Source organism: Drosophila suzukii, chromosome X, assembly GCF_043229965.1.
Source record: "Drosophila suzukii chromosome X, CBGP_Dsuzu_IsoJpt1.0, whole genome shotgun sequence".
Taxonomy (NCBI): domain Eukaryota; kingdom Metazoa; phylum Arthropoda; class Insecta; order Diptera; family Drosophilidae; genus Drosophila; species Drosophila suzukii.
Genome location: NC_092084.1, coordinates 25,031,962 through 25,055,310, shown reverse-complemented (window position 1 = coordinate 25,055,310; position 23,349 = coordinate 25,031,962). Strand labels below are relative to the sequence as shown.

Sequence of the window (23,349 nt, the reverse complement as noted above, 5' to 3'; positions counted from 1 at the left end):
CGTGCTTAGAGTTGGGGCTACATAATCTTTTATCTATTTTTTAGAAGGCTTTCGAATTTAAAGTTCCACTGAATTTAATCTGAATAAAACAATGGGTTTTAAATGTTAAATTATATTTAAAAGTTAATAAAGTATAGGGTAGCGACACTAAAGTAAAAGTATACGAAGAAAAAGGGAATAAATCCCTCTTATAGACATCTATCAAATATATTTAAAGCTTTAATCGGGAAATTTTTTAACTTTAAAGTTTTAGAGGTGTCTAAAAGTATACTTCGATATATGCAAATGCTATGGATAGCATACTTTTGGGCATCATATTAAGTGATTTTCTCAGAGTGCATCTACAACAATGGCTTACTGCTGTGAAGATAAAGTTAAAATCTTCTAGTTCAACTAAATCACGGCATAAACCTGCTGGCTGTTCCGCCCAACCGCTTAGATAAACACGCCCACCCACCCAAACACACACACACACACACACACACGGGTGTAGTGCAAAAATTGAGTTGACGCCTGGCAAGCAAACTTAAGCTGTCATCCACATGCCTGGAAAAGCGACGGAAAAGCGAAGGAAAAGCGTTGGAAAAGCGCGGGGAAAGCACACATGCGACGGTGGGGTGATGGGCTCCATGAGGTCGGTTGGTGTCATGTTTACTCGCCGTTGCCACGCGACAACTTGTTGCACGTCCTGGCCCCAATTCACTTCCTCCTTCAGCGATCCTTCGAGCGACAGAAGGAAGCTCTAAGGAAGTCGCAAAGGAAGGGGAAAACAGAAATGGGAAGCCAACATTCAGAACTGAATCCACAAAGAGCCTGGTGCCCCGCTCGTTACTCTAAACACTATCGAACAGCCACGTAAAATTATCTTTTTGAGCGAAGAATATATACCAACAGGTTGTCAACAAGTTGGTACCATTCTTTTTAATCCGATAAGCCCTTGTTTGCGAGATATTCACCAAAAAGTGGGTTATTATTAGAAAGATATTTATTGTGCGACTTGTTAGGCGGTATTAGGGTAAAAGCCTTTTCTGCTGAAGGCTTAAGGGATTTGCAAGCCACTTGGAAATATGTCTAAAAGTGGGCAATTATTGGCATTTATAGACTTACCCCTAAAGAAAACAAGCTCTCTGGAGAGCACCCCTTTATAAAGGATATAAGATTACTTTGTATATTACCCAACACAGAGAAAATTCTGACATTCTCATGTGGGTTGAATATGTTCTTAAAAATAGGACGACATTTTTAAGTTGAAAATGTTTTTATTTTGCTCGAGTCAAGTTGAATTGGCGGTATTTAAGCACATTGTATGTACAAATAAACTATTAGTTCAGTCCTTAGTGTTTACTTATCAAAAAGTTGTTAAATAAAGTCAATTTAACTTTTCTCTTCTCACCATTTCGTTATTATATTGATACCAAAATGTATTTACACGGTTTTTAAGAACGAATGTTCCCAATTCAAGAACAATGTTCTCAATTCAAGAACAATGTTCTCAATTCAAGAGCAATGTTCTCAATTCAAGAACAATGTTCTCAATTTAAGAACAATGTTCTCAATTCAAGAACAATGTTCTCAATTCAAGAACAATGTTCTCAATTCAAGAACAATGTTATCAATTCAAGAACAATGTTCTCAATTCAAGAACAATGTTCTCAATTCAAGAACAATGTTCTCAATTCAAGAACAATGTTCTCAATTCAAGAACAATGTTCTCAATTCAAGAACAATGTTATCAATTCAAGAACAATGTTATCAATTCAAGAACAATGTTCTCAATTCAAGAACAATGTTCTCAATTCAAGAACAATGTTCTCAATTCAAGAACAATGTTATCAATTCAAGAACAAGGTTCTCAATTCAAGAACAATGTTCTCAATTCAAGAACAATGTTCTCAATTCAAGAACAATGTTATCAATTCAAGAACAAGGTTCTCAATTCAAGAACAATGTTCTCAATTCAAGAACAATGTTCTCAATTCAAGAACAATGTTCTCAATTCAAGAACAATGTTCTCAATTCAAGAACAATGTTCTCAATTCGCGAACAATGTTCTTGGATACTTTTCTCTGTGTATTATTAGTTTATTTTTCATCGAAATCGTCTTACCCCCCGGAGAAGTGTATCCACCAGGAAGGGAAAGTGGCCACGGAATATCAACGAGCACAGCCCAATCTCTTAATGATTTTAATTAACAAAGTTTACCCCGTCACATGCTCACGAACTTGACCAGCTTGCGGCCGCTCCGCCGGAGTAGCACCTTGCCCAAGGGCTGGCCGAAGCCCTCGAACTGCTGATAGACATGCAGGCCCCGCACCACCGTGGCGTGCACCACGCCCCTCAACCTCTGACCCGCGTACGGGGTGGCCTTGGTGGCCGTGTAGAGCAGCTCCGGCCCCACGGTGAACTCCTCCTCGGGACTCCACACACAGAAGTCGGCGTCGTAGCCCTCGGCAATGCGGCCCTTCGAGGCGGACAGCCCGCACAGCTTCGCCGGCTCCTGGCACATCAGCCGGTGGATGTCGGCCACAGTCAAGGTGGATCCTGGAAAATATGAAATATGCATGAGTCAATAGGCCAGGGGCTAAAGGGTGGGAAAGGCGTTTGTTTCCGGTTTCTCAGTGGCTGAAATCTAGCTCAGATTTGCGGTCTCCTCACTTCTACATCTTTCACTGTCGTCGCCAGCGCGATTATTGCCCTTATTCTTGCCCTTTTATCTATATAGATGATACATTTGCAGGTGTCTTTAATCAAACCTGCACGAATTGTTGTTTTAAAGAATTTAAGAGCTCAATCTCTAGGAAAAACCTTGCTAATGTATCTTGAGGATAAATGCTTTGGTATTCTTAAGATTTAAATTATAGCAAATAAATTAACTTTAGTCATTTACTTAATGGTCTTACTTTAACCCTACTTATATGTGGCCTTAATAAAAGCTGCACGAATTGTCATTTAAATGAATTTAAGAGTTCACTCTCCAAGAAAAACCTTGCGAACTTATCTTGCAGATGAATGCTTTTGGCATTTTTAAGATTTAAATGATAGAAAACAAATATATTTTAGTCATTTAATTAAAGATCTTACGTTATATGTGTCTTAAATCAAAGCTACACGAATTGCCATTTAAAAGAATTTAAGAGTTCAATCTTTAAGAAAAACGTATTTTGCAGATAAATGCTTTTGGCATTCTTAAGATTTAAATTATAGAAATTACATTTACTTTAGTTATTTAATAAAAGGCATTAAGATTTAAATTATAGAAAATAAAAATATATGAGTCGTTTAATTGCGGGTCTTACTTTAAATGTGTCTTTAATCAAAGCAACATGAATTGCCATTTAAGAGTTCAATCTCCAAGAAAAACGTATCTTGCAGTTGAATGCTTTTGGCATTCTTAAAATTTATATTGTAGAAAATACGTTTATTTTAGTCATTTAATTAAAGGTTATATATTTTCTTTTCAAGGAATTTAGGAGTTAAGTCCCAGGGAAAACTTAAGTTGCAGATAAATGCACCTGGCATTCTTAGGATTTAAATTAAAGAAAATGAATTTCCGTTTCGTGATGATTAATTCAAACCTACGGCGACTTTAGGGGATTCATTACAATGATGATAAGCTTCTATAAATAAACAAATAAAAACTAAGTTGTGGAAATCAACAGAGATAGAAGGCGGCGTTTTGTTTGTTTCCTATTTCCAATTAGAACTTATAAAGAACACGCCTTTCGTGGGAATGAATTCATTTAAAATAGAACAGAGCTCCCTGGAAAACTGGACAAACACTCGTGTGCAGCATTGTGGATGCCTGCGTGGGTTCCCAGAAGTGAGTGGGGGCCCTAGCTGCTTCTGATTTTATACAAATATAAGCCCCTAACAGCTGCAGCACACGCTGCGTATACTTGATATTTGCTATCCACCTGCCGGCAATTAGTGTTAATGAGGGGGTGCTCCCTGGCTTACCCCGCTGATTGGCTGCCGTCCAGACGACGGGCAGGCTGAGCTGCACTGAGTTGATGCCCGGCCAGGCGTTCAGGAAGTTGCCACGCCCCCTGCCGCAGGTGAGGGCGCGTGCGCCTGGCGTTGCCGGCGAGTGATCGCTTCCAATCATCCGGATGGCTCTGCCCAGCCGGAGAGCCGGCCACAGGTGCTCCTGGTTGCGGCGCTCCCGAATCGGTGGCCATGTCTTGAACTCCGTCCCGCACTCGGGCACCTCCTCGGCCGCCAGGGCCAGATAGTGCGGGCAGGTGTCCAGCGAGAGGTTCCCGCCCTGCCGGCGGCACTCCTCCACCAGCGGCAGACATTGGCCGCTGCTCGCATTCAGGATGTGGATGCAGCGCCCCGGGTGGCGCCGGGCCAGTCGGCAGAGCAGCTGCGTCGCCGAAATCTCCATGTCGGCTGGTCGGGTGGCCAGGAAAGTGCCGTACTCCCGCGGCGCCTCCTCGTCGGCATGGATTTCGGTGGTCAGGGGCAGCTCGGCGTGAACCTGTTGCAAATGAAGAGGCACTTAAATAAGAAATTTCTTTCGAGTCACAAACAAAAGCTGGAATGTTTGGATTCACCATGCAGATTCTTGGGGTTCCTACGCAGCGCAAGTTTATTTTAGCCGAGTGCTACGACCACATACTAAAGTGTGGTACTCTATTTACTATTTAACACAACCTTAAGGGGCATAAGCTGCTTAATTTTAAAATAAATTAATAGACAATAAACAAAATAAATCGGCATGGATTTCGGTGGTCAGGGGCAGCTCGGCGTGAACCTGTTGCAAATGAAGAGGCACTTAAATAAGAAATTTCTTTCGAGTCACAAACAAAAGCTGGAATGTTTGGATTAACTGTTACGACCACATACAAAAGAGCGCTATATTATTTAGTATTTAACATAATTTTAAGGGGCATAAATTGCTTAATTTTTAAGTAAAAAAAAACACAATTAACAAAATAAATTTTGTTTTACATTATGATGATGAAAAACTTAAGATGCTACACAAAGAGAATTATTCAAGTACACTGTTCTTGAATTGAGAACATTCGTTCTTAATAACCGTCTAACTACATTTTGGTATCAATGTTCTCAAGGGAATTAAATGAGTTTATTTAAGAAATTGTTGATAAGTATACACTACTAACTGGACTATTAGTTTATTTGTTGAGATATACAATGTAAATACCGCCAAATCAACTTGATTTTCAACTTCAAAAATGTGGTTCTGTTTTTAAGAACATTTTCAACTCAGATGAGAACGTCAGAATTTTCTCTGTGTATACAAAACCAAAAACATAAAGTTTGGCTTTATTTTTTCGATATTTCAATAAGCATTGGCGCCGCATCCACCGAAAGTTGAAATTTTTAACAGGTAACAGATCTTAAACGACTTTAAACGACTTTTTGTTGTTCTTTCTTTCTGATTATTAATGGTATAATGGAACGGATTATTATTTTTTTTAAATGAAAAACAGAAAATTAGGTAAAATTGTTTGACTTTGGTTTGGATTCCCTATATCTCATAAAAATCCAATAAATTATGTAAATTTATGTGTATATATATATATATACATATTTATTTTATAAAAAGGTTTAATATGTTAAGAAACTATCACAAAAACTGTAGCTTTCTAAAATATACAGCGTAAGTATATAATATTCAGCTGGCCGGAGTTATCTTCCATTTGCATTTCGCTACCTCTGGTACTTTACTCACCGCTATGAGAGCTTCGCCTTCCTCCTGATCCTTGTCTAGTCGGCAAAGGGCCTCCTCCAACTGAGCTTCGTTTACGGCGGGAAATTCCTGGGATACGGGCGACGCGGAACCGCATAGTGTGCACTGCAGACCCATGACACCGGCGGCCAACAGGGGAGCCAGCTGATCCCCGTTTCCGGGAACGAGGCCGCCCCAGAAACCCACGTCCACGTAGATCTTACCCCGGGCCGTCGACGTCTTTGCCTTGAGACCCGCCACACTCACAGTGGGCGGTGTGGCATTGGTGGGTCGGTCGATGATGGTGGTGAAGCCCCCGGCCGCCGCCGCCTTTGTGGCCGTCACGAAACCCTCCCAGTCCTTTCGACCCGGCTCGTTGATATGCACATTGGGATCAATTAGACCCGGCATCAGTACCAGGTCACCAAAATCGAAAACCGATTCCGACTCTGTGTTGTACAGATAGGTGTTGACCTCCTGCGGGGAACATAGCACTAAGTAGGGGGAATCCGAAATATCATCTATATCATGTGGTGAATGGGACAGACTTACCCTTCCGGATAATACCCTCCGTGTCCACAATAACACCGCCATGGATCAGGGAGTTTTGGCTGCCATCGCCTAGGAAAATTCGCCGGCTGAGGAACAACAGATCCATTCTAAAGTCACCTGTCTACTGAGCGAGTTTCTTCTTCAGCTTTCTAGTCTACATATTATTCTATTTTCGGAGATCAGGAGAGTGCTCTCTGGTAAAGAGAGAGCGATTCTTATAAGAATACCTCTGTATTTGCTTGGGTAGTTCAGGCAGAGATCTTATAATATACTATGTATTATACTGAAGAAATAATATTGAGGGGCCACTGAAAAATTGCATAGGAGATTAAGGGGAAAACATAGATGGCACTACTAAGTTATAACTTTTAAGGTGATATGATGAAGAGACAATTTTTAACTAATATTATTTGGCTGGGAAACAATCTTATATATAATTTAAAAACGAAAGGCTCTCTATTGCTAAAACAAAAAAATCCTAGAAATCTAAGCAATCAAAAAATATATACAAAGAAAATTCTTATAATTTAAACTCAAAAATATTTGTTACAAACTATTATCAAACTATTACACTATTTTAATTTGTATAGTTAAATATACTTCTTTGCTGGTCGCGCCACTACTACTAGTAAAAACAATTGTTTAATTTTAAAAGTATTTGATACCCGGGTAATTTAGGATTGAAAGCTGATTAGAAAAAGGGTTATTAAAAAGAATGCTACAAGATATGTTAGCCAAACTGCCCCAACCCATTCTTGGTCCCTTATATATATCTAAATTTTTCTTTATATTTCTTAATGTTCTCCAGATATGATCCCAAATCCTTTCAGGGCCTAGAGCCTCAAAATTCGGACCTCTCCCGTTGAGTAATTGAATTCGCCATGGAACTTCGGCAGCTCACCTTCTATTTACTCCCCCGCTTTTTGGCTTATTAAAAACTAGAGAAGAAAAACAAAAACGAAAAAACTTTGTTGACCCATAGCGGAAAAGGCCAAAATCTGCTTAATGAAAAGCCAACCCACACACACACTCACACAACACACACACACTTGTACATGAGTGTGTGCCTTTCCGTTTTGGTGGGTGTAATGTGTGCCCAAGTTTATTAAAGTGCCGTGTTCAACTTTCGAACGATTGCTGTTTTTTGTGCTTGTCGGATTTATTTTGTGTTTGTTTAATTTGTGAAAAATATTTTAATTGGTGGCGCCACCCAGTGGAAGCTTAGCAAACCGAAAAAGAGCCGTTCGGCTAGCGGCAAAAGCAACAGTAAAAACAACAGTAAAGGCAACAGCAACAGCAAAAGCAATACAAAAGGCGCAAGCGAAAGCGAAAACGAAAAAGCAGACGAAAATGAAACCGAAACCAATAACGAGGCGCAACGAGACGCATACATACACGCCAAACTGCCTCCGTCTGCGTGTGTGCGCCAGTGTGTGTGCCAATGTGTGTGTGCCAGTGTGTGCGAGGAGGAGGCAGAGGGAGAGGGCACGAGCGAGTGAGCGGGAAGACGAATGCAGCGGACGAGCCGAGTGCCGAAATAAGAAACGTTCCACTTGTTGTTGCTGCTGCACAGCGAGAAATTTGTCGAGATATTTGAAAATATCCATAAACCATATTTTGAGTAATATCTTTAACTTTTTATTTGAAAATATGTGTAAAAAGTATTACCTGAAATATGGTTTAACAAATTAGGATATTTTCAAATATCTAACCCAAATATTTTTTACTTAAAATATGGTTTAAAAAATTCGGATATTTTCAAATATCCAACCCAAATACTTTTTACTTAATACATATATGGTTTAAAAAATTCGGATACTAGTTAAATGTGAATGACGAAACATAATGAGAATAATTTCATAGCTAGTCTAAATGTCAGTTAAGGGTCCAAAAAATGAAATATATTTCCTTTTAAATTGTTCTTATGATCCACACATACAATTTTGGTGTTATATTTTCAAAAATGGGTAAAGTGATTTGAAAAAGGCACACCGATCGATAGTTTAACCTGCAGTTTTGACAACACTTGTACATTTTAGTTAGTTGAAATCGATTTTAATTGTTTTTGCTTTTTAATAATTTTCAAGGCCTCAACGAATCTATCCCACTAACTTATCTAATCGTTTAATATAATTATTAACATTTTTCATGTACCTCTAGGCATTCCAAAAAATAAATCTTATTCTCACCCCTGGTATATTAAAGTGTGCAAGAAATGTATTCAAACATGTAATTTTTTTTTGTGACCTAGACCTTTGAAAACGTTTATAAAAATTCATTAAAAAATACTCATACGACATATATGCCAGGCAGAATTTTTTCGAAAAATCATTTTCTCCTCTCCATCTTGGCCAACTTTGTGATCTCGGTTAATATAAATCAAAACATCGAACTGTTTTTGTTTGGAAAACTTAATTAGTTCGGAAAGGTGACAAACGAATTTAAGAAATTAAACCAAGCCAGGCCACAGTGCGTATGCGTTACAAATTTACGCATTTTTTCAAAAAATTTCCTTTTGTATAACTTAAATACCTTAATGCTCTCCGTGGAGGTAGTAGTATAAGTTATTAACTATAGTAAAAGTTAGTTACATGACAACGTACAATAACTTTTGAATTTGAAACAAAAATGAAAACTATTTTCAAATGTATATTTTTGTTGCTGGATAATTTTACGCTGCCCCCAAGAGTATGCAACACGTTATCACCTCAAGAACGAAATATTACTAAAACCTAATTAGTATATTTCGCGCAGGCGAGTTCTGCCTTGAAATTAATTATTTAAATTATTAAATTAATAATTTAAGTCGCAATAAATGAAAAGATAATAAAGGAAAGATCATTTAAGATAGGTATATAGACGTGTATGAGAGATCTTATTATTTTAGGTATATTACTAACAATTTCCGTCTGTCCGTCTGTCTGTATGAATGCTGAGATCTCGGAAATTATAAGAGCTAGAATGTTGAGCAAGCAGATTCTTGGGCTTCCTGCGCAGCGCAAGTTTGTTTCAGCAGGGTGTTACGCCCACTCTAACGCCCACAAACGACTATAACACTGAAACCCATCTTGCGCCCACATTTTAAGGTTTTGTAAAAATTTAAATGAGATTTTGTTCTTATTAGCAATACTCATATATTTTATTAAAATCGGACCAGTCATTATAGAGTTATAAACAAATAATAATCAAAATTTTGCAATTCAATCGAAAATACGATACCAAGACGCTAGTGGCTTGGTTCGTAAGTTAATTGGCGCTATAAGCTAGGCGGCGCTTAAGAAGAAGATGATAGGTGGCGCTGTAGGCTAGGTGTGTTAATGAAAAAAGCAGAGTTGCTTTAAGCGTGTCTCCATCCCTCTCGCACTCCCTTAAGCTGAGTAACGGGTACCTAACAGTCGCGGCCATCGACTATAGCATTTATCTTCTTAAGTTAAATTTCTTTAGTCACTTTTCGAAACTTTTGAAACAACACGTATCATAGCTAAGTTTGGATTAATTTTAGGGAAGCTGACCAAATTTTCTAATTTTATTTAACAGTATAAAGCCAAGGATTTTTTATTGGTGGCGCAATTTACAAATTTTCTTAAGTGTAGTATGTTGGAAATTTAAGGATATTTATTATTTATTTTATTGTTGCCCATTTGTTTATTTCAAAACATCATATATTTAAATTTTTGTTAAAGGTTTCTTAGTTGGCTTTTTCGTTTTTCGACACCTTTTTTAATTTTTAAGAACACCTCTTCCTTGGTTTTTCGCAGTGTGCTCCGTCGGACGCTGTTGCTGCTGCTGCGTCTGCCGCTGCTGTTGGCAGATACACACGTACGCTTAACACGCACACAGGCAGAGCGATGATGAGGCTGCAACGCCAGTGCCCCACCAATCCCCCCTCCCCCCACGGACCGCCGACGAAGTTTGGGGCAAGGACTCGGGTCCTGTCGGCTGCCGTTGGGGCTGTTGCTGCCGCCGCTCGGCTGCAGACTCGCGTTCATTCTCGTGCTCATCGTCGTCGCTGCTGGCCGCACACATCCTCGGATCGAGTCGAGTCGAGTCCTCCGAGTCCTCAGAGTTCTCAGAGTCCTCCGAGTCCTCAGCCTCAGCGAGCCAGGATTCACTGCTCTTTGGGCAGCAACGCGACAACAAGTTGAACTCGGCTCGAGCGGAGCCATCAGCCACCGACCGTCGACCATCGACCATCGACCATCGACCATCGACCATCATCTAGCCAAAAGCACCTGGCGCTAATCCGTCGCTATAAACACCACCTCTCAAATAAAACAACCAGTTCTGAATTCGATTAGTTCGATTTCCCGTATCCAGTGAATTTGCAGCATTGATGTTAATGGTAAATCGAAAGTGTATATCCCATCTGAGACAGAAATACCCCCCAGACATTTCAGTAATTCCAGAAATTCGTTTGTTGTGTTCTGTTGTTTTTTTCGGTTTGTAGCAAACTCCATAAAAAGTGAGCATAAAAAAGGCTGATAAAACGTTGTTGCCGAATTTTTTTGTTTGTGATGGTGTTGAGAGCGCATTAAAATCGTGTAAAAGTCATGTAGCATGTTTCTTGTTTTTTTTTTTTTTTAGAATGTTCTTGTAATTCAGAAGTGGCAGGAAAAACAAAGTGCTTGAAAATCATAAATTCGATTGGGCGGCGAACGTGGGGGAATTTGTCAATTTTTATGGCCGGTCAGTCGGTCAGTCGGGGGTGTTAATTGAAAAGAATATATGTATAGGCCTCTGCGATGGGAGCCTGATTGATGCCATTGTTGGGCAACGGGGTGATAATCGAGTTGGGGCACCTAAGTGTCCTTGCCCCCACTGAGAACTGGGAACTGGGAACTGGGGGCAGAGAACTGGGGGCAGAGAACTGGGAACTGGGAACTGGGGCCATTGTTTGCCAGCCAATGCAGATAATTGCCGGATTAAACGATATTTTCATATTGACTCTGTCAGCCCTTTGATTTGCATTGCATTATTGCTGGTCATATTTGCATTGCCAGCCCGCAGGCGGAAACCAAATGAAAGCCCTTGCAGATTAAAACCGCCAATTTATTAAACTGGCAATAATTAAAACCTGAAAAAGTGTATACTGTTTTTTTTTATCCGCAGCTTGTAAAACATAGAGCTTATTTTGCCACCACTAGGATTTGTGAACAAACCCGAAAGATACAAAATAGAACGCACCCTGATTTTTTCACCATTCGATTCGTCGGAATTAATTGCCTTTGAAACCAATTTTTTTTCCTTTTTTTTCCGGTGCCATCAAAGCAAAGCAAAGCAAAGCGGAGCAAAAATAAATAAATAAAATCGTAAAACTCAGCAGAAAGTAATAAAATAAGAGCGGACACGTTCCACGAAAACCCGGAGGAGGAAGCCAAAGTGTCAAGTAAGCAAGCATTTAATTTTGATTTATTATTAATTTTCACACGCCCACACGAGCAACAGATAGCGGGATGATAATGGGGTGGTTGGGTGGTTGGGTGGTTGGGTGGTTGGGCGGTTGGCATAATGGGATGCTGGGTGGCTGGTTTGCCCGCCCACTTGACGGCTTAATGCTGGTTATTATTTTTACCGTTTGCCGTTGCCACCTGCAGCTATCCAATGAATAATGCAAAAGAAAAATGAAGGAAAGCCCACCGAGCGACCGGCGTCGGGACAAAGAAAGCCAAGCGAGCGGGCAAATTATTGTAATTACTATTTTCCATTAGCAGCGAATTTTCGGCATTTTCCCCCAAAACCGTAAAAAAGGTAAAACGAGGACGAAAGACAAAAAAAAGAAAGGCCGAAATGAAAACGAAAGTGGCGCAAAGTTGTGAAATACGTGCGTTTATTTGCGTAAAAACTTGCACTGTTTTTTCTGTCGCTTTTCCTTTTCCTTTCGCTTTCCCTTTTCCCCCGTTTTCCCACGATTTCCACCCGCCCTGCCCCTCCCTGGTTTTCCACAACAAGTCATAAAAGGCATCGCGCACTGGGGATTTAGTTGCCAAAGGATAAAGGCAGTGCGGACTCCGCATCCTTCCATCGCTCGGGCATCCTTGTGTGCGGCTTAAATTTGGTTCCTAGAACAAGTTTTAATCCAGCTTTCACATCGCTCTCCGGCGCCGCCTTCTCGGGGTCGCTCGGCACTATAATCCGAAACATCGATGCAGTCGTAGCCCCACGCATCGATCGCAAAAATGTCACTTCTCCATAATTAGAAACTCCCTTCTGAGAGCCCCACATATCAATACGGGTTTAAAATCACTTTTAAATGCCATTTTAGGTGTCTAAAAGTATGCAGTGTGTCTGAATTCATTGTTTAAAATATATTGTTGCATACTTTTAGACACATAAAGTACATTTCAAATTGATTTGAAAGCCGTAGTGTTTCGGGAATACAAAGGACTGACTAAAAACTCCATTATTGGTGACCAACAACATGGCAAGGCCGGTCAAAGCATATGCCTGGAGTAAAAAATGTTGGTAGCCAAAATATTTGGAAATATTCCTAATATTAAAAACAACAACTAAAAATATAAATGGTTCAGAAACCAGTACAACAGTACAAAAAATCCATAGCTTTAGAACACGAAGAAAAACAACAGAAATCTGTTATTGGTGCTAGAAACACAAAAGTATATATCTGAGGTGGATAAAATAATCTTAAATCACTTTGAAAACCAGCAAAATTTTAATGGACTGACTAAAAACTCCAATAGGGGTGATTAAAAGCATGACAAGACCGGAGGTACAAAGTTAAAAAAATATCAGAAATATCCGAATTTTTTATAACATTTAAAATCTACAACTTAAAAAACATGTGATAGGGAACCCGTACAAGCTGAATAGAAAACGATACCTTTAAAAAACGTAGTAAAAAAAGAAATCTATTATTGGTGATAAAATTACACAATAAAAACTATCTGAGGAAATAGGGTTTCAAAAACCATTTTGAATTGACTTTTATCAACGTGTCTAGAAGTATACTATAAAATAATTTGAATCATGAGGTGTCCAAAAGTATGCTATAAAATAACTTTAATCATAAGGCGTCTAAAAGTATGTTATGCAATAATTTGAACCAATGGTCCTCCTAGTATAAGTAGGGTATATTGAAGTCGCATCTTCATCGTCTTCGCATTGCTGCGGAGTTAGCCGAGTCTTACTTGCCGCCATTCTTTGGGGCTGTTGCTTTTTCTGTTTTTTTAGGTTGCTTGGATTGTTTCTTTGTTTTATGTTTATTTTTATATGACCGTTTGCCTTTGTTGCTCTGCCTCGCTCCTTTCTTTTAATGATGCTCGCTTGAGCCCAAGGCTTTAATTGTATTGATTAAATGCTTAATTGTGTTGCCAGGCAATGCTCGAGACAAAAGCCAAAGCCAAGCCAAGGCTCAAGTCCCCAGAAGATAGAATAAAAAATATATGTGTGTGGGGAATGGAGAGAAACCGGCTTCAAGGAGGCGAGGAGGCGCTGAAAAACGCATTTAATTGTTATTAACAAGCGCACATTAATTACAATGATTAAAGCTGGACTGGGCATCCCTTTCGCTCGCCGTCCCTGGCATTCACTATAATTAGTTGGCCAAGACGCTCAGCTGTTTAATTAAAACTAATAGAGTTCCTAGTCGTCGTCTCTGCTCTCCATTCTCGGAGCTCCATGCTCCGTGCTCCGCCACGACAATCCAATCCAATCCGAGTTGAGGCCAATCCGAACGTGAAACAATTAACGTGCAGGACCAACAAGGACGCTGCCCAGATGACAATGACAATGCCAATCCAAGAACAATGCCAAGGCGACAGCAGCAAGCAAAGCACCACCGCACCGCCAGAACCACTGACGGCAACAACAGCAACACCACCAACAGCCACAGCAACTAATGCAAACAATGCCAAACAACAACTGGCGAAACAGCAACCGAACTGAAAGGGAAGGCTAATCGAAGCACCAGGAAACAATGTCACGAATACCCTTGAGAACGTAATATTCCCATAAAATATATTTCGGCTAACTGAATAGATCCCGTTAAGTAAGTGGAATTAGTGGAGGGCTGCGCTATAAGCTCTAGGGGATTGAGACCACTTCAAAAGGTGTCCAATAGAATGTTGGGCTAAGTAGTATTAATTAATGGTAGCATACTTTTAGACACCCATATGAGTGGTTTCACGCCACTAGCTATTTTGGATCTCTCTCTTTTGTTTCACAACAAGAAACAAGATTTGAAAGCCATAATATAGGAGTCCAGAAGTATAGTTTGTCTACGAAATCTCCAAGAAATAAAGATTACTTAGAAAAGTGCCTAAAAGTATACTATGGTAAAGTTTAAAGAAGGAGTTTCAACATCATACTTTCGACGGTTTTACGACCTCTGAAATCTATAAAGAATTTTCTTTAAAGATTAAAGATTTTAAAACTTAATAAAATCTCCAAGAAATAGAGATTACTTAGAAAAGTGATTTTCTCAGCATACCTTCAGGGACCGTATGAAGCCGATTGAAATCTTTAAAGATTTTCCTTTAAAGATAAAAGACTTGCCAGCTTTATAAAAGATTTCCTTCACTACCTATTTCCATTTTTACTATATGTTTTACAATCTTTGAGATTTGAAACCCATTACTTAGGAGTTTAAAAGTATAGTTTGTTTACAAAATCTTTAAGAAATATGGATTACTTAAAAGGTACCTAAAAGTATACTACGAAAAAGTCCAAGGAACAAAACTTTTCTTAGCATACTTTCGGGGGCCGTTTTAAGCGGATTGAAATCTCTAAAGATTTTTCTTTAATAAACCCAATTAGCTGCGAAGCGCTTCTCAAGACCTGTCATACCTTCTCCAGGGTATCAAGACCAAGGCAAGACGTAAACAGATGCGTTCTGCTGGCCAAGTTGTAGTTGGACCAAGATTTGCCGACAGATAGATATTTATGGACTGCCAGAGCTTGGCAACCCCAGTCCCCGGTCCCCTTTCCCCGGTCCCTTTTCCCCGGCATACCCCGCTTCTTCTCTGTGGCCTGGTGCGAACGTCTGTCTGTGGTCTGCGTAGTTGGACAAGGTGTCTGGCTGAAGATGGTCAGGAGATTCTGTCGCCGCCTTGCGTGTCCGTCTGCCACTGAGCTCCTTAGTTGACGTCTTTCGGCTTTAACGTAATTAGGCTTTAACTTTGGGAGCTGAGCGCATTAGCGTTAAGTAAATTTCCCGGCATTTATGATGGCGGCCAAATGGAAATGGAAGTTTACCATTGCGTAAGGCCTTGCGTTGCTGTTGAAGAGGCGTTTCGGCGACCTTAATTGTGGCCTGGATATGGTTTGGTAATTGTCATGTCATGCGGATATACGCATGATGATGAAAAATAACACTCATAGCATTGCTAAACGAGTGGCCTCAACGCAAACACCCAGCAAAGCGATTTGATCCAATGGATGATGATGTTATATCACATTGAGTGGGCTCGCATAGCTTTAAACGGTCGTGTTTCCATGGCTTTAATGAATTGGTAATCCATTTTATGGTAAATTAATCACAAAACATTTTACATTTTTTTAATTTAACCTTAAGATGTGTCATTATTTTATGAAGCATGTGATTTAAATGATGTTGTAGGGCTTCTAAACCCATAAATAAATCTTAAGGAATGCAACCACCTAATTAAAATCCGTAAGTCCAACGGTTTCATTTTACTTCATTATGTAAGACACCTGCATTTATGTAAGGCCCTAGTGATTTCTGTGGCACTGCCCAATGAAGATCTTCAAAAATAATAAGGAACAAGACGGAAGGTTAATAAGTAATCAAAGCTGAAACAAAAATCAAGAATGCTATATTATAGGAAATATTTTAAAGCGGACTTAAACCTCTACAGATTCTGGTGAAACCCTCCATATCGTTTATCTTTTACATAAGCTACGAATTTTAAGAATTCTTGGCGAAGACGAAAGGGTAATAAGTAATCGAAGCTAAAACAAAAATCAAGAAAGGTATACTATAAAAAATAATTTTAAAACGAACTTCAACCTCTATAGACCCTGGTGAAACCCTTGATATCAATTATATTTTACACAAGCTACAAATTTTAAGAATTCCTCGTGAATTTTATTCTCATAATCGTAGTTCCCGTTGACATCTTCTTAGGCACGTTTCGTTTCATTTCGCAATGAAGATCTTTAAAAATAATAAAGGGGTTACATGTGACCGAAATGGAAGCAAACATAAAGAAAGGTATATTATTATAAATATGTAAACCGCTATAGGTTCTGCTGAAACCATCGATATCGTTTGGCTGTGAACTATGAATTTCAAGAATTCTGTGTGAGTTTTATCCTCATAATCCTAGTTCCCATTAGCACCGTTCCATTTCGCACTGCTTATCTTCCGATCGATTGCCATGCCAGCGCAGTGCACGTAAGACGGACTTTAATCGGGAATATTGACAGGACCTTTGAACACCTTCGACGTCCGGCGATGTAGGAGGACATGGACATGGTCATGGCCATGGGCAGGGATAGGAACAGGAGCAGGGACAGGGACAGGGACACCGGCCCAAAAGTGGAACATGGTGCGTTTGCCGCAATGCACAAAGCTGCCGCAAAATCTCATTACGTTACGTATAACGTGACGGGAGACGATGGCCCAGCTAGCAGCTACCAGCTACGTGTTTTCAGTTCCGGCCCCCCTTGAAGCACCATGTCCCGCCGCCTCTGGAGCATCTGCCACATGCGTGTTCAGATTGCTGAGCTCGTCAAAATTTGTAGCCAAGAGTTGTCTCCTCTTTTTTTTTTCGTTCTTTTTTCATGTTGGGTGGCAGCTACCAAAAGCCAATAAGCTCATATTAAAGTTGCCAACGGTGGGGGGAGGGGGGTGGAGGCTATATCTTTGTCTTCTCGGGGAGTCAAGAAAAATTTGCTAAATTTCAAGCCATTTCCTGCGCTAACCTCGCTGCCACTCCGACTCCAACTTCCTTTGGCTTTGTGTTTGGGCTATTAACTGCTCGCATCAAATTGAAAGCCATAAAAGGGGGGCGGGCAAGGGGGCGTGGTCGCAGACATTATTAATATGTTGCAATTATTTGTGCATGCGAGTGGGGGAGGGGGGGTCGGATTATGGGCGGTGGAAGGTGGGCTGTGGGTGGTAGCGTGCTTAAAGCGCTTGGCAGGTGGCGCATAAAAATTGCACATAAATGTGGAAATGCGTATAAAATGGCATACAGAGGTGGGATATGGGGGAATGAGCCGGGAAAGTGCCTCAAACAGACTACAAATATTATTCGAAATGGGTTCTCGTATCTATCAAACGGAACGAACATTGACTTAAGGTCAAATTTTTTATGCTATTGGTTCAACGAATGCATAATACAATATATATTTTTAAGTATCACGCACGTTTTTAAGGTTTCAAGTTTACATGCGCCTTGTTTTTTTCGAAACGTTTTTAAATTTGATTATACACATTTTTTAAGATCCTTGTCCTTTTGCTAAGTGTTGGTAAAACGATCGATAGCACTATCGATACTATCGATGGTTTTAAAATCTGGGAAAGATCGATCGCAAAAAAATGATTTAAACTTTTTTGTATTTTTGTGGAATATAAAAGTATTCTTAGGTATATTTTTTAAGCACGGCGGTATTTTAATTGTAAATGTTCAACATCGAAATTCGATTCATTTTAATTGCCTAAAAATTTGGCCTTTGACAATATTAGGCTGATTAGAATATGAATTAGAAAATTATTAATATAATTTTCGCTTATTTCCTATATGCAATGTTGTTTTAAACATAATAAATAAATTGATTTATTGCCCAGGGCCAACAGGAGTACGTTAAGCTTGATATCACATTAGTAGGTAACGCTAAGTATTAGTAATTAATGAGGAAAGCTTTAAGCAAATCCGTGAAACAAAGATTGACAAACATACAATATTTAAGAGCACTTATCCAGTGAATCACTTACAATGTTTTCTGCGACAACCCTCGATTTTCTTAGACGAGGTGCCGCCGCATTAAAGAAAAGCGTTAAGCGAGCGCGACACACACATGCACATTAGCACACAGTTGGGGGCCATCCCCCATTTTCCCAGCCATTTCCCCATTTCCCCATCTCTCCATTTTCCCAACCCCCTTATCGCCATCTCCGTTCCGCTCGACTCATTTCCATTCCACTCGTACTTGTTGCGCCTTCCTTTTCCTTTTCCCAGCAGACATCGAGACGCCGTCGCCGTGCACTTGCAGAAAAAGCCATAGGCACAAAGGGCGGTGTGGAAAACTGCGGTGTGGAAAATGTGGGGAAAGTGCTGCGCTGATTTTTGTCGCGTTCTAATTGCACACACAGCCATACCAGCACACAAGGCTAATGGTCCACTGCACATGTTTAAAAACAGTTTACGGCCAGTTGAGGCTGCCTAATGCGATTAAGCGGCCGAGTAGCGCCATTACCTTAATGCAAGGAGCCACAATAAAGCATAGAGACCCCCACTCGAATAGTTTTATCGGGTTCTTGTAGGCATATAGGATTCTTCAGCGTTTCAAAATCCTTAAGTTTCGAAAGTTACCTTCAAAAGTGCCTAAAAGTAGGCTACGATATATTTGAAATCACCAAGTTCAAGGGATAAATACAGCAAGACAAGGTTAAATTATTTAAAGCATACTTTTTGGCTGCTTTTGAACTTTTTCGTGTCTTTTCGTAGTGTTACAATTAAATGTATTAATAAAAAAATCTCCTTTACAAATGCATTAAAGTTTTTATTGTGAAACATACCTTCATGACTAAATCCATGAAAGATTGTTTTAACAGAATGTTTTCTTTCGTTTTTCCAGTTTCAAAGAAATTACGATCCTAAATCATATAAAGTCACAGTTGAGTAACACTTTAATGTTCTTTTCAATTAACACACGTTTTTAAGCCATCCCTGAATAATAAATTCCTGTCTGCATAAATGCATTGCACAAGCTGCATGTCAAATTAGAAATCCTCTGGCTTATTCAGTAACCGTTCCCCGAAAACCCCACCGAAGTTGATAATTACCCAACCGCATTGGCCAGTAACTCGACCCGCTTTCGTTTAATTTGAGCCAGAATTTGACAGTTATTGGACAGTTGAGCGAGGACCAAAAAGGGGGAGTGGGTAAATGGAAACTGCAGCTTCTGATGGTTGCCGCTTGAGGTTAGACAAGGACACAGCCGTTGGCAGTTGGCATTGACCTTGGCACACACACACAACGTTAATCCGATACTCTGGCAATTACATTCCACATGTGCCAGTCTCTGTCGTCCTCCATTTGGGCAATCCATCAAAAATTCCTTTGTCTTTCCGGGTATTTTTTTTTGTTACGTTCTTTTTTATTTGCATTCTTTTTTTGCGAGCAGTGTATCAACTGACGCTACGCTCCGACTGTCACATGAAAGTGAAGCAAAGTCGAAAAAAAACGTCTCGCAAAAAAAGATGGAAAATGCGACGCGAGGATAAGGCAATAGTGAAGGAAGCAGAAGCAGAGGCAAAAAAGTTGGCAAAGCAACAAGCTGCGATGGCGACGATGAGAGAGACACTCACACACACAATCACACACAGGTACACGGAAAAAAATTTAATTATGAATCATAATTGGTATTCAGTTATTTCGTACTTAGGGATATGCAAGGGAAATTAATTAGTGTACATTTTGTAAACTATAAGGTTGCCAGACCTGAATTGTTAAAGTTCTTTCTTAAAAAAACGTTGGAAAAAATTGCTTTACAAAAAATACCATACCATACGAAATACTATTGCTTTACATAAATACCAAAATGGTATTGCTTGATGGGTTTAAGGAAAAAAGGAAATAGGCCTCATTTTACTTAAAATAAGAATTTAAGCGTTAATTGAATAAATATAGCCATTAAAGATCATTCTTTGTTTTTTTTATTTGGTTTCATTACAAATTTGGTTAAAACGCGAATTCTTCAGCTGGTCAAATGGTCAACATCTTAATCAGGAACTTCACGTCTTTAATGTCTGGTTATTGTCAATTAAAAATCAAAAAACCATATAACCGCGATTTCTTTGGCAACTAAGTGATCTGTATAGTTGAATAACAGCGTTGACTTTTTAGTATTTTTGTAGTATTTAAAACCACTATTTTAAACCAATATTTCTACACAAGTATAAGAGATTTGTATTCATAGGCTGGACAATTTTAGGCCTTGCAAACTATTTTATGTGAATTGTTTTTGGAGCTGCTTAGAGTTTTACTCATCAAGCTTTTATTACCCTAATTACTGGAATTTTGTACGGTATTTTGTATTACTTTAATTGGATATTAAAATTGTTTCTGGTCAAGTTGGTGATTTTATTTATCAAGTTTATATAGTTTAGCATTTTGATATCGAAAGTATACTTGGCCATATAATGTTACGTACGGATTTCCGTTCGAAATTGTTTTTTTTTGTGTACCCATCGAAATGCCATCCGCATCACTCATCCGCCCTGTGGTCCTTTTTCTGGTCTGTCTCTTTTGTGTGGAGATTTCTTTTCGCTTTTTTTTGCCAGTTTCCTTGGTCGACAGCGGCCTGTTGCGCCTTTTGCGTGTTGCTTACAGTTGATACTTTCTCCCGCCTTTCTCCGCTTTCTCTTTGGCTTTCGCCCTGCTCCGCTCAATCAACAATGGGCATGCCAAAATGTCTCGTTCTGCCTTTTTAACAAGGCAACTGACGCCGCTTTTTCCTTTGCTTGCTCCGTACACACACACACACACTCACAGACACACACTCACCCACACACGCACATGCACACCTTTTTTGTGTGTTTAACCCTCGAGCAACATTTTATCAAATGCAAAAAAAGGAGAAAAAAGTGAAAGAAAGTGTGCTCGTGTTTGCTGCTGTGGCAACAATTTATGAAATAACTTTGGCAATGTCGCTGCCTCCCCACACACACACTCACGTAGACAAACACACTCACCCACTCATACAGTCGCATAAACAGATACACAGATACGCGGGCAATGAGAAATAGAAACTCGCGTAACAGATACACAAACTCAACCAAACTCAACTTAACTGTAACTGAGTGTGTAAGCAATACAAAGAGAAAGTGGGGAAAGAAGAGGCAGAGGAGAAGAAGGAGAAAAAGCAGGAGGGGGGGCAGTCAGCTGCGAGCTTAAAAAAAAGAAGAATTGTAAGAGAAAAGAACGCAAGTGTAACTCAAGTGAAGACGGAAATTGCGGCCCATGGGGTGAGTTTTCAGGAGGGGTTTTCCAGAGGGGTTTTCCACAGAAATGGGGGTGGACATATCGAATCGAACGCGAAAGAGGAGGCGTGCAGGGCAACCTTCTCCATTATCACGATGCGACTTCAGTGGCGTTCCTACTTAAGTAACATTCCACGTTTCCTGGGGTACACTCACCCCCATTTCAGCCCCTAACCCCTTACCGCCATCCCCCCTTTTTTCTGTTATCTGCAAAGTTTGCATACAACGCGCAGGAAAAGATACAAGATACAAGGTATAGTGCGGGACAATGGCATTGCGAAAAGGACGAGCAAGGACACGCCAAGGCATCCTAAATTTGATGGTATCAGCGAGGATTCGCTTTATGGCAAGCGAGTTTTAAAACAAAGCTTTTGAGAGATTGCCCAGAAATGTAATAGAGAGCTTGGCTCATTGAGTTATAGACTAGAAGCCTTGAAGCTGGCTTACGATGAATAACAATTTATTGTACTATCTATCGGGAAACTACACATACAAAGATTCACATGTCTTTAAAGATGAGCCTAACTATTATTAAACAGTGCAATTCGGAAAATATAAGCGCAGTTTGAATTTCCAAATCTGAAAGTACTCATCAAATGAAGTCAACCCCCATTTGAGGTTAGGTCGCGTTTGGATATTATAGCGTCTTAAAGATTTGGTCTTAAACTTAATTTATAAGGGTAATATTTCTTAAGCCTGAAAAATATTCAGGTATTTGTACCCAACGGTATTGCAGATAAACTCTCTTAGAAGCCTAAAATATAGATCACATTTTTAAAAATGGTTGTTGTCAAAACTTAGACTCAAAAATGTAAAAGAAGTTAACCATTTGGTATTAACATACTATAAATACAATATGGTATTTTTTCGGAATTTTAACAATTGTTCCACGATCCCACACATTTTTTTCCCCTTTCAAATCCCTATTCCATACCCAAAATAACCCTGAAGACATAAACAAAAAATTTAAATCGCTTCTTAAGATATAAAACAATTTTACTTGAAATCTTTCGATTAGTGGGAATTCTATATTGTAAACGCGGAAGGACTTTCTATAACTCTTGTGAATTAAAAAAAAATTTTAAAGACAACAGTCCACTTGGGAGACTTTAACATTATATTATAAACATTCAATAACTATGATAGATATGTATAATACCAAATGAACTAAAGTTGGGTAAGACCTCTAAGTTTTAAATGTTGTACAGTGAAGATCTGATGAAAAACCTTCAAATCTCTCGACTTGGTTCTAAACACCTTTTGAGTAAATTTTAAAGCAACCCACTTATCAGCTATTTGCCCTTTGAATTTCCCCAAACAATTACACTTTGTTTAACTCGCTTCCTTCGCCGCTGTCGGTGAATTGGCCTTATAAATAGAATTCGGGGCCTATACAAAGTACCGAGTACCTAGTCTCAATCAGACTGTCAGTCCCACTGGCCCGGGCTTCCATTCAAGTTCAAGTCACCATTTCAAATTCAAATTCCCTTACCCCTTTTCACAGAACCGGGTTTCGGGGGTATGTCTTTGGCAGTTCTTCTCCATTTCGCCTCGCCCCCGTGCAATCATCGAAATTTATAAGCAAAGTTCGGCATTCGTGGGCGGGACGGGGGCTTGCTGAGGGAGAGGGACCCAAGCAAATGGTAAAGGCAAATATTTTTGAAAAGTTTTCCGCCCCTCGAAGGAACCGCCCGAAAACTAAATCAACTCAAGGGGCGCCCGCGTCTCGATGATTCCCGATGATGATGATGATGATGATGGTTTCTGGTGGTGGTGGTTGGAAATGTTTTTCGGGTTAGCCTTCGATGCTGCGGTTCCTTCATTATGCCCCAGAACCAGGAAGATCATAACGAAAGCAGTGACGATGATGTCGATGGAGCTTTAGATGAGGGACTGGAATGGGGATGGGTACGGG

General features: G+C 39.7%; 2 protein-coding genes across 4 annotated transcripts in view; one reads left to right on the top strand and one right to left on the bottom strand.

The window, feature by feature from the left end:
• Positions 1 to 1,141: 1,141 nt before the first annotated feature.
• Positions 1,142 to 6,377, bottom strand: LOC108010414 (allantoinase). 2 transcript variants are annotated; one of them, XM_036820102.3, is made up of 4 exons: positions 6,248 to 6,361; positions 5,699 to 6,189; positions 3,958 to 4,480; positions 1,142 to 2,541 (listed from the first exon to the last, which is right to left on the bottom strand). In XM_036820102.3, exons 1-4 carry the CDS (start codon positions 6,351 to 6,353, stop codon positions 2,207 to 2,209), a joined length of 1,455 nt encoding a protein of 484 aa, XP_036675997.2. In that variant the 5' UTR covers positions 6,354 to 6,361; the 3' UTR covers positions 1,142 to 2,206. The 2 variants fall into 2 exon arrangements, with proteins under 2 accessions (XP_036675997.2, XP_070853629.1); XM_070997528.1 differs by having other exon boundaries at positions 1,146 to 2,541; positions 5,699 to 6,172; positions 6,248 to 6,377.
• Positions 6,378 to 10,009: 3,632 nt separating this feature from the next.
• The window catches only part of kairos, a 45,815-nt gene continuing 32,475 nt past the window's right edge, over positions 10,010 to 23,349 (top strand). The window contains exons 1-2 of one of the 2 annotated variants that reach the window (XM_036820071.3): positions 10,010 to 10,589; positions 11,521 to 11,633. The gene's annotated coding sequence lies outside the window, so the exon portion shown is untranslated. Of the gene's footprint in view, positions 10,590 to 11,515; positions 11,634 to 23,349 lie in introns of both variants that reach the window. The other variant, XM_036820069.3, reaches the window with a different exon arrangement.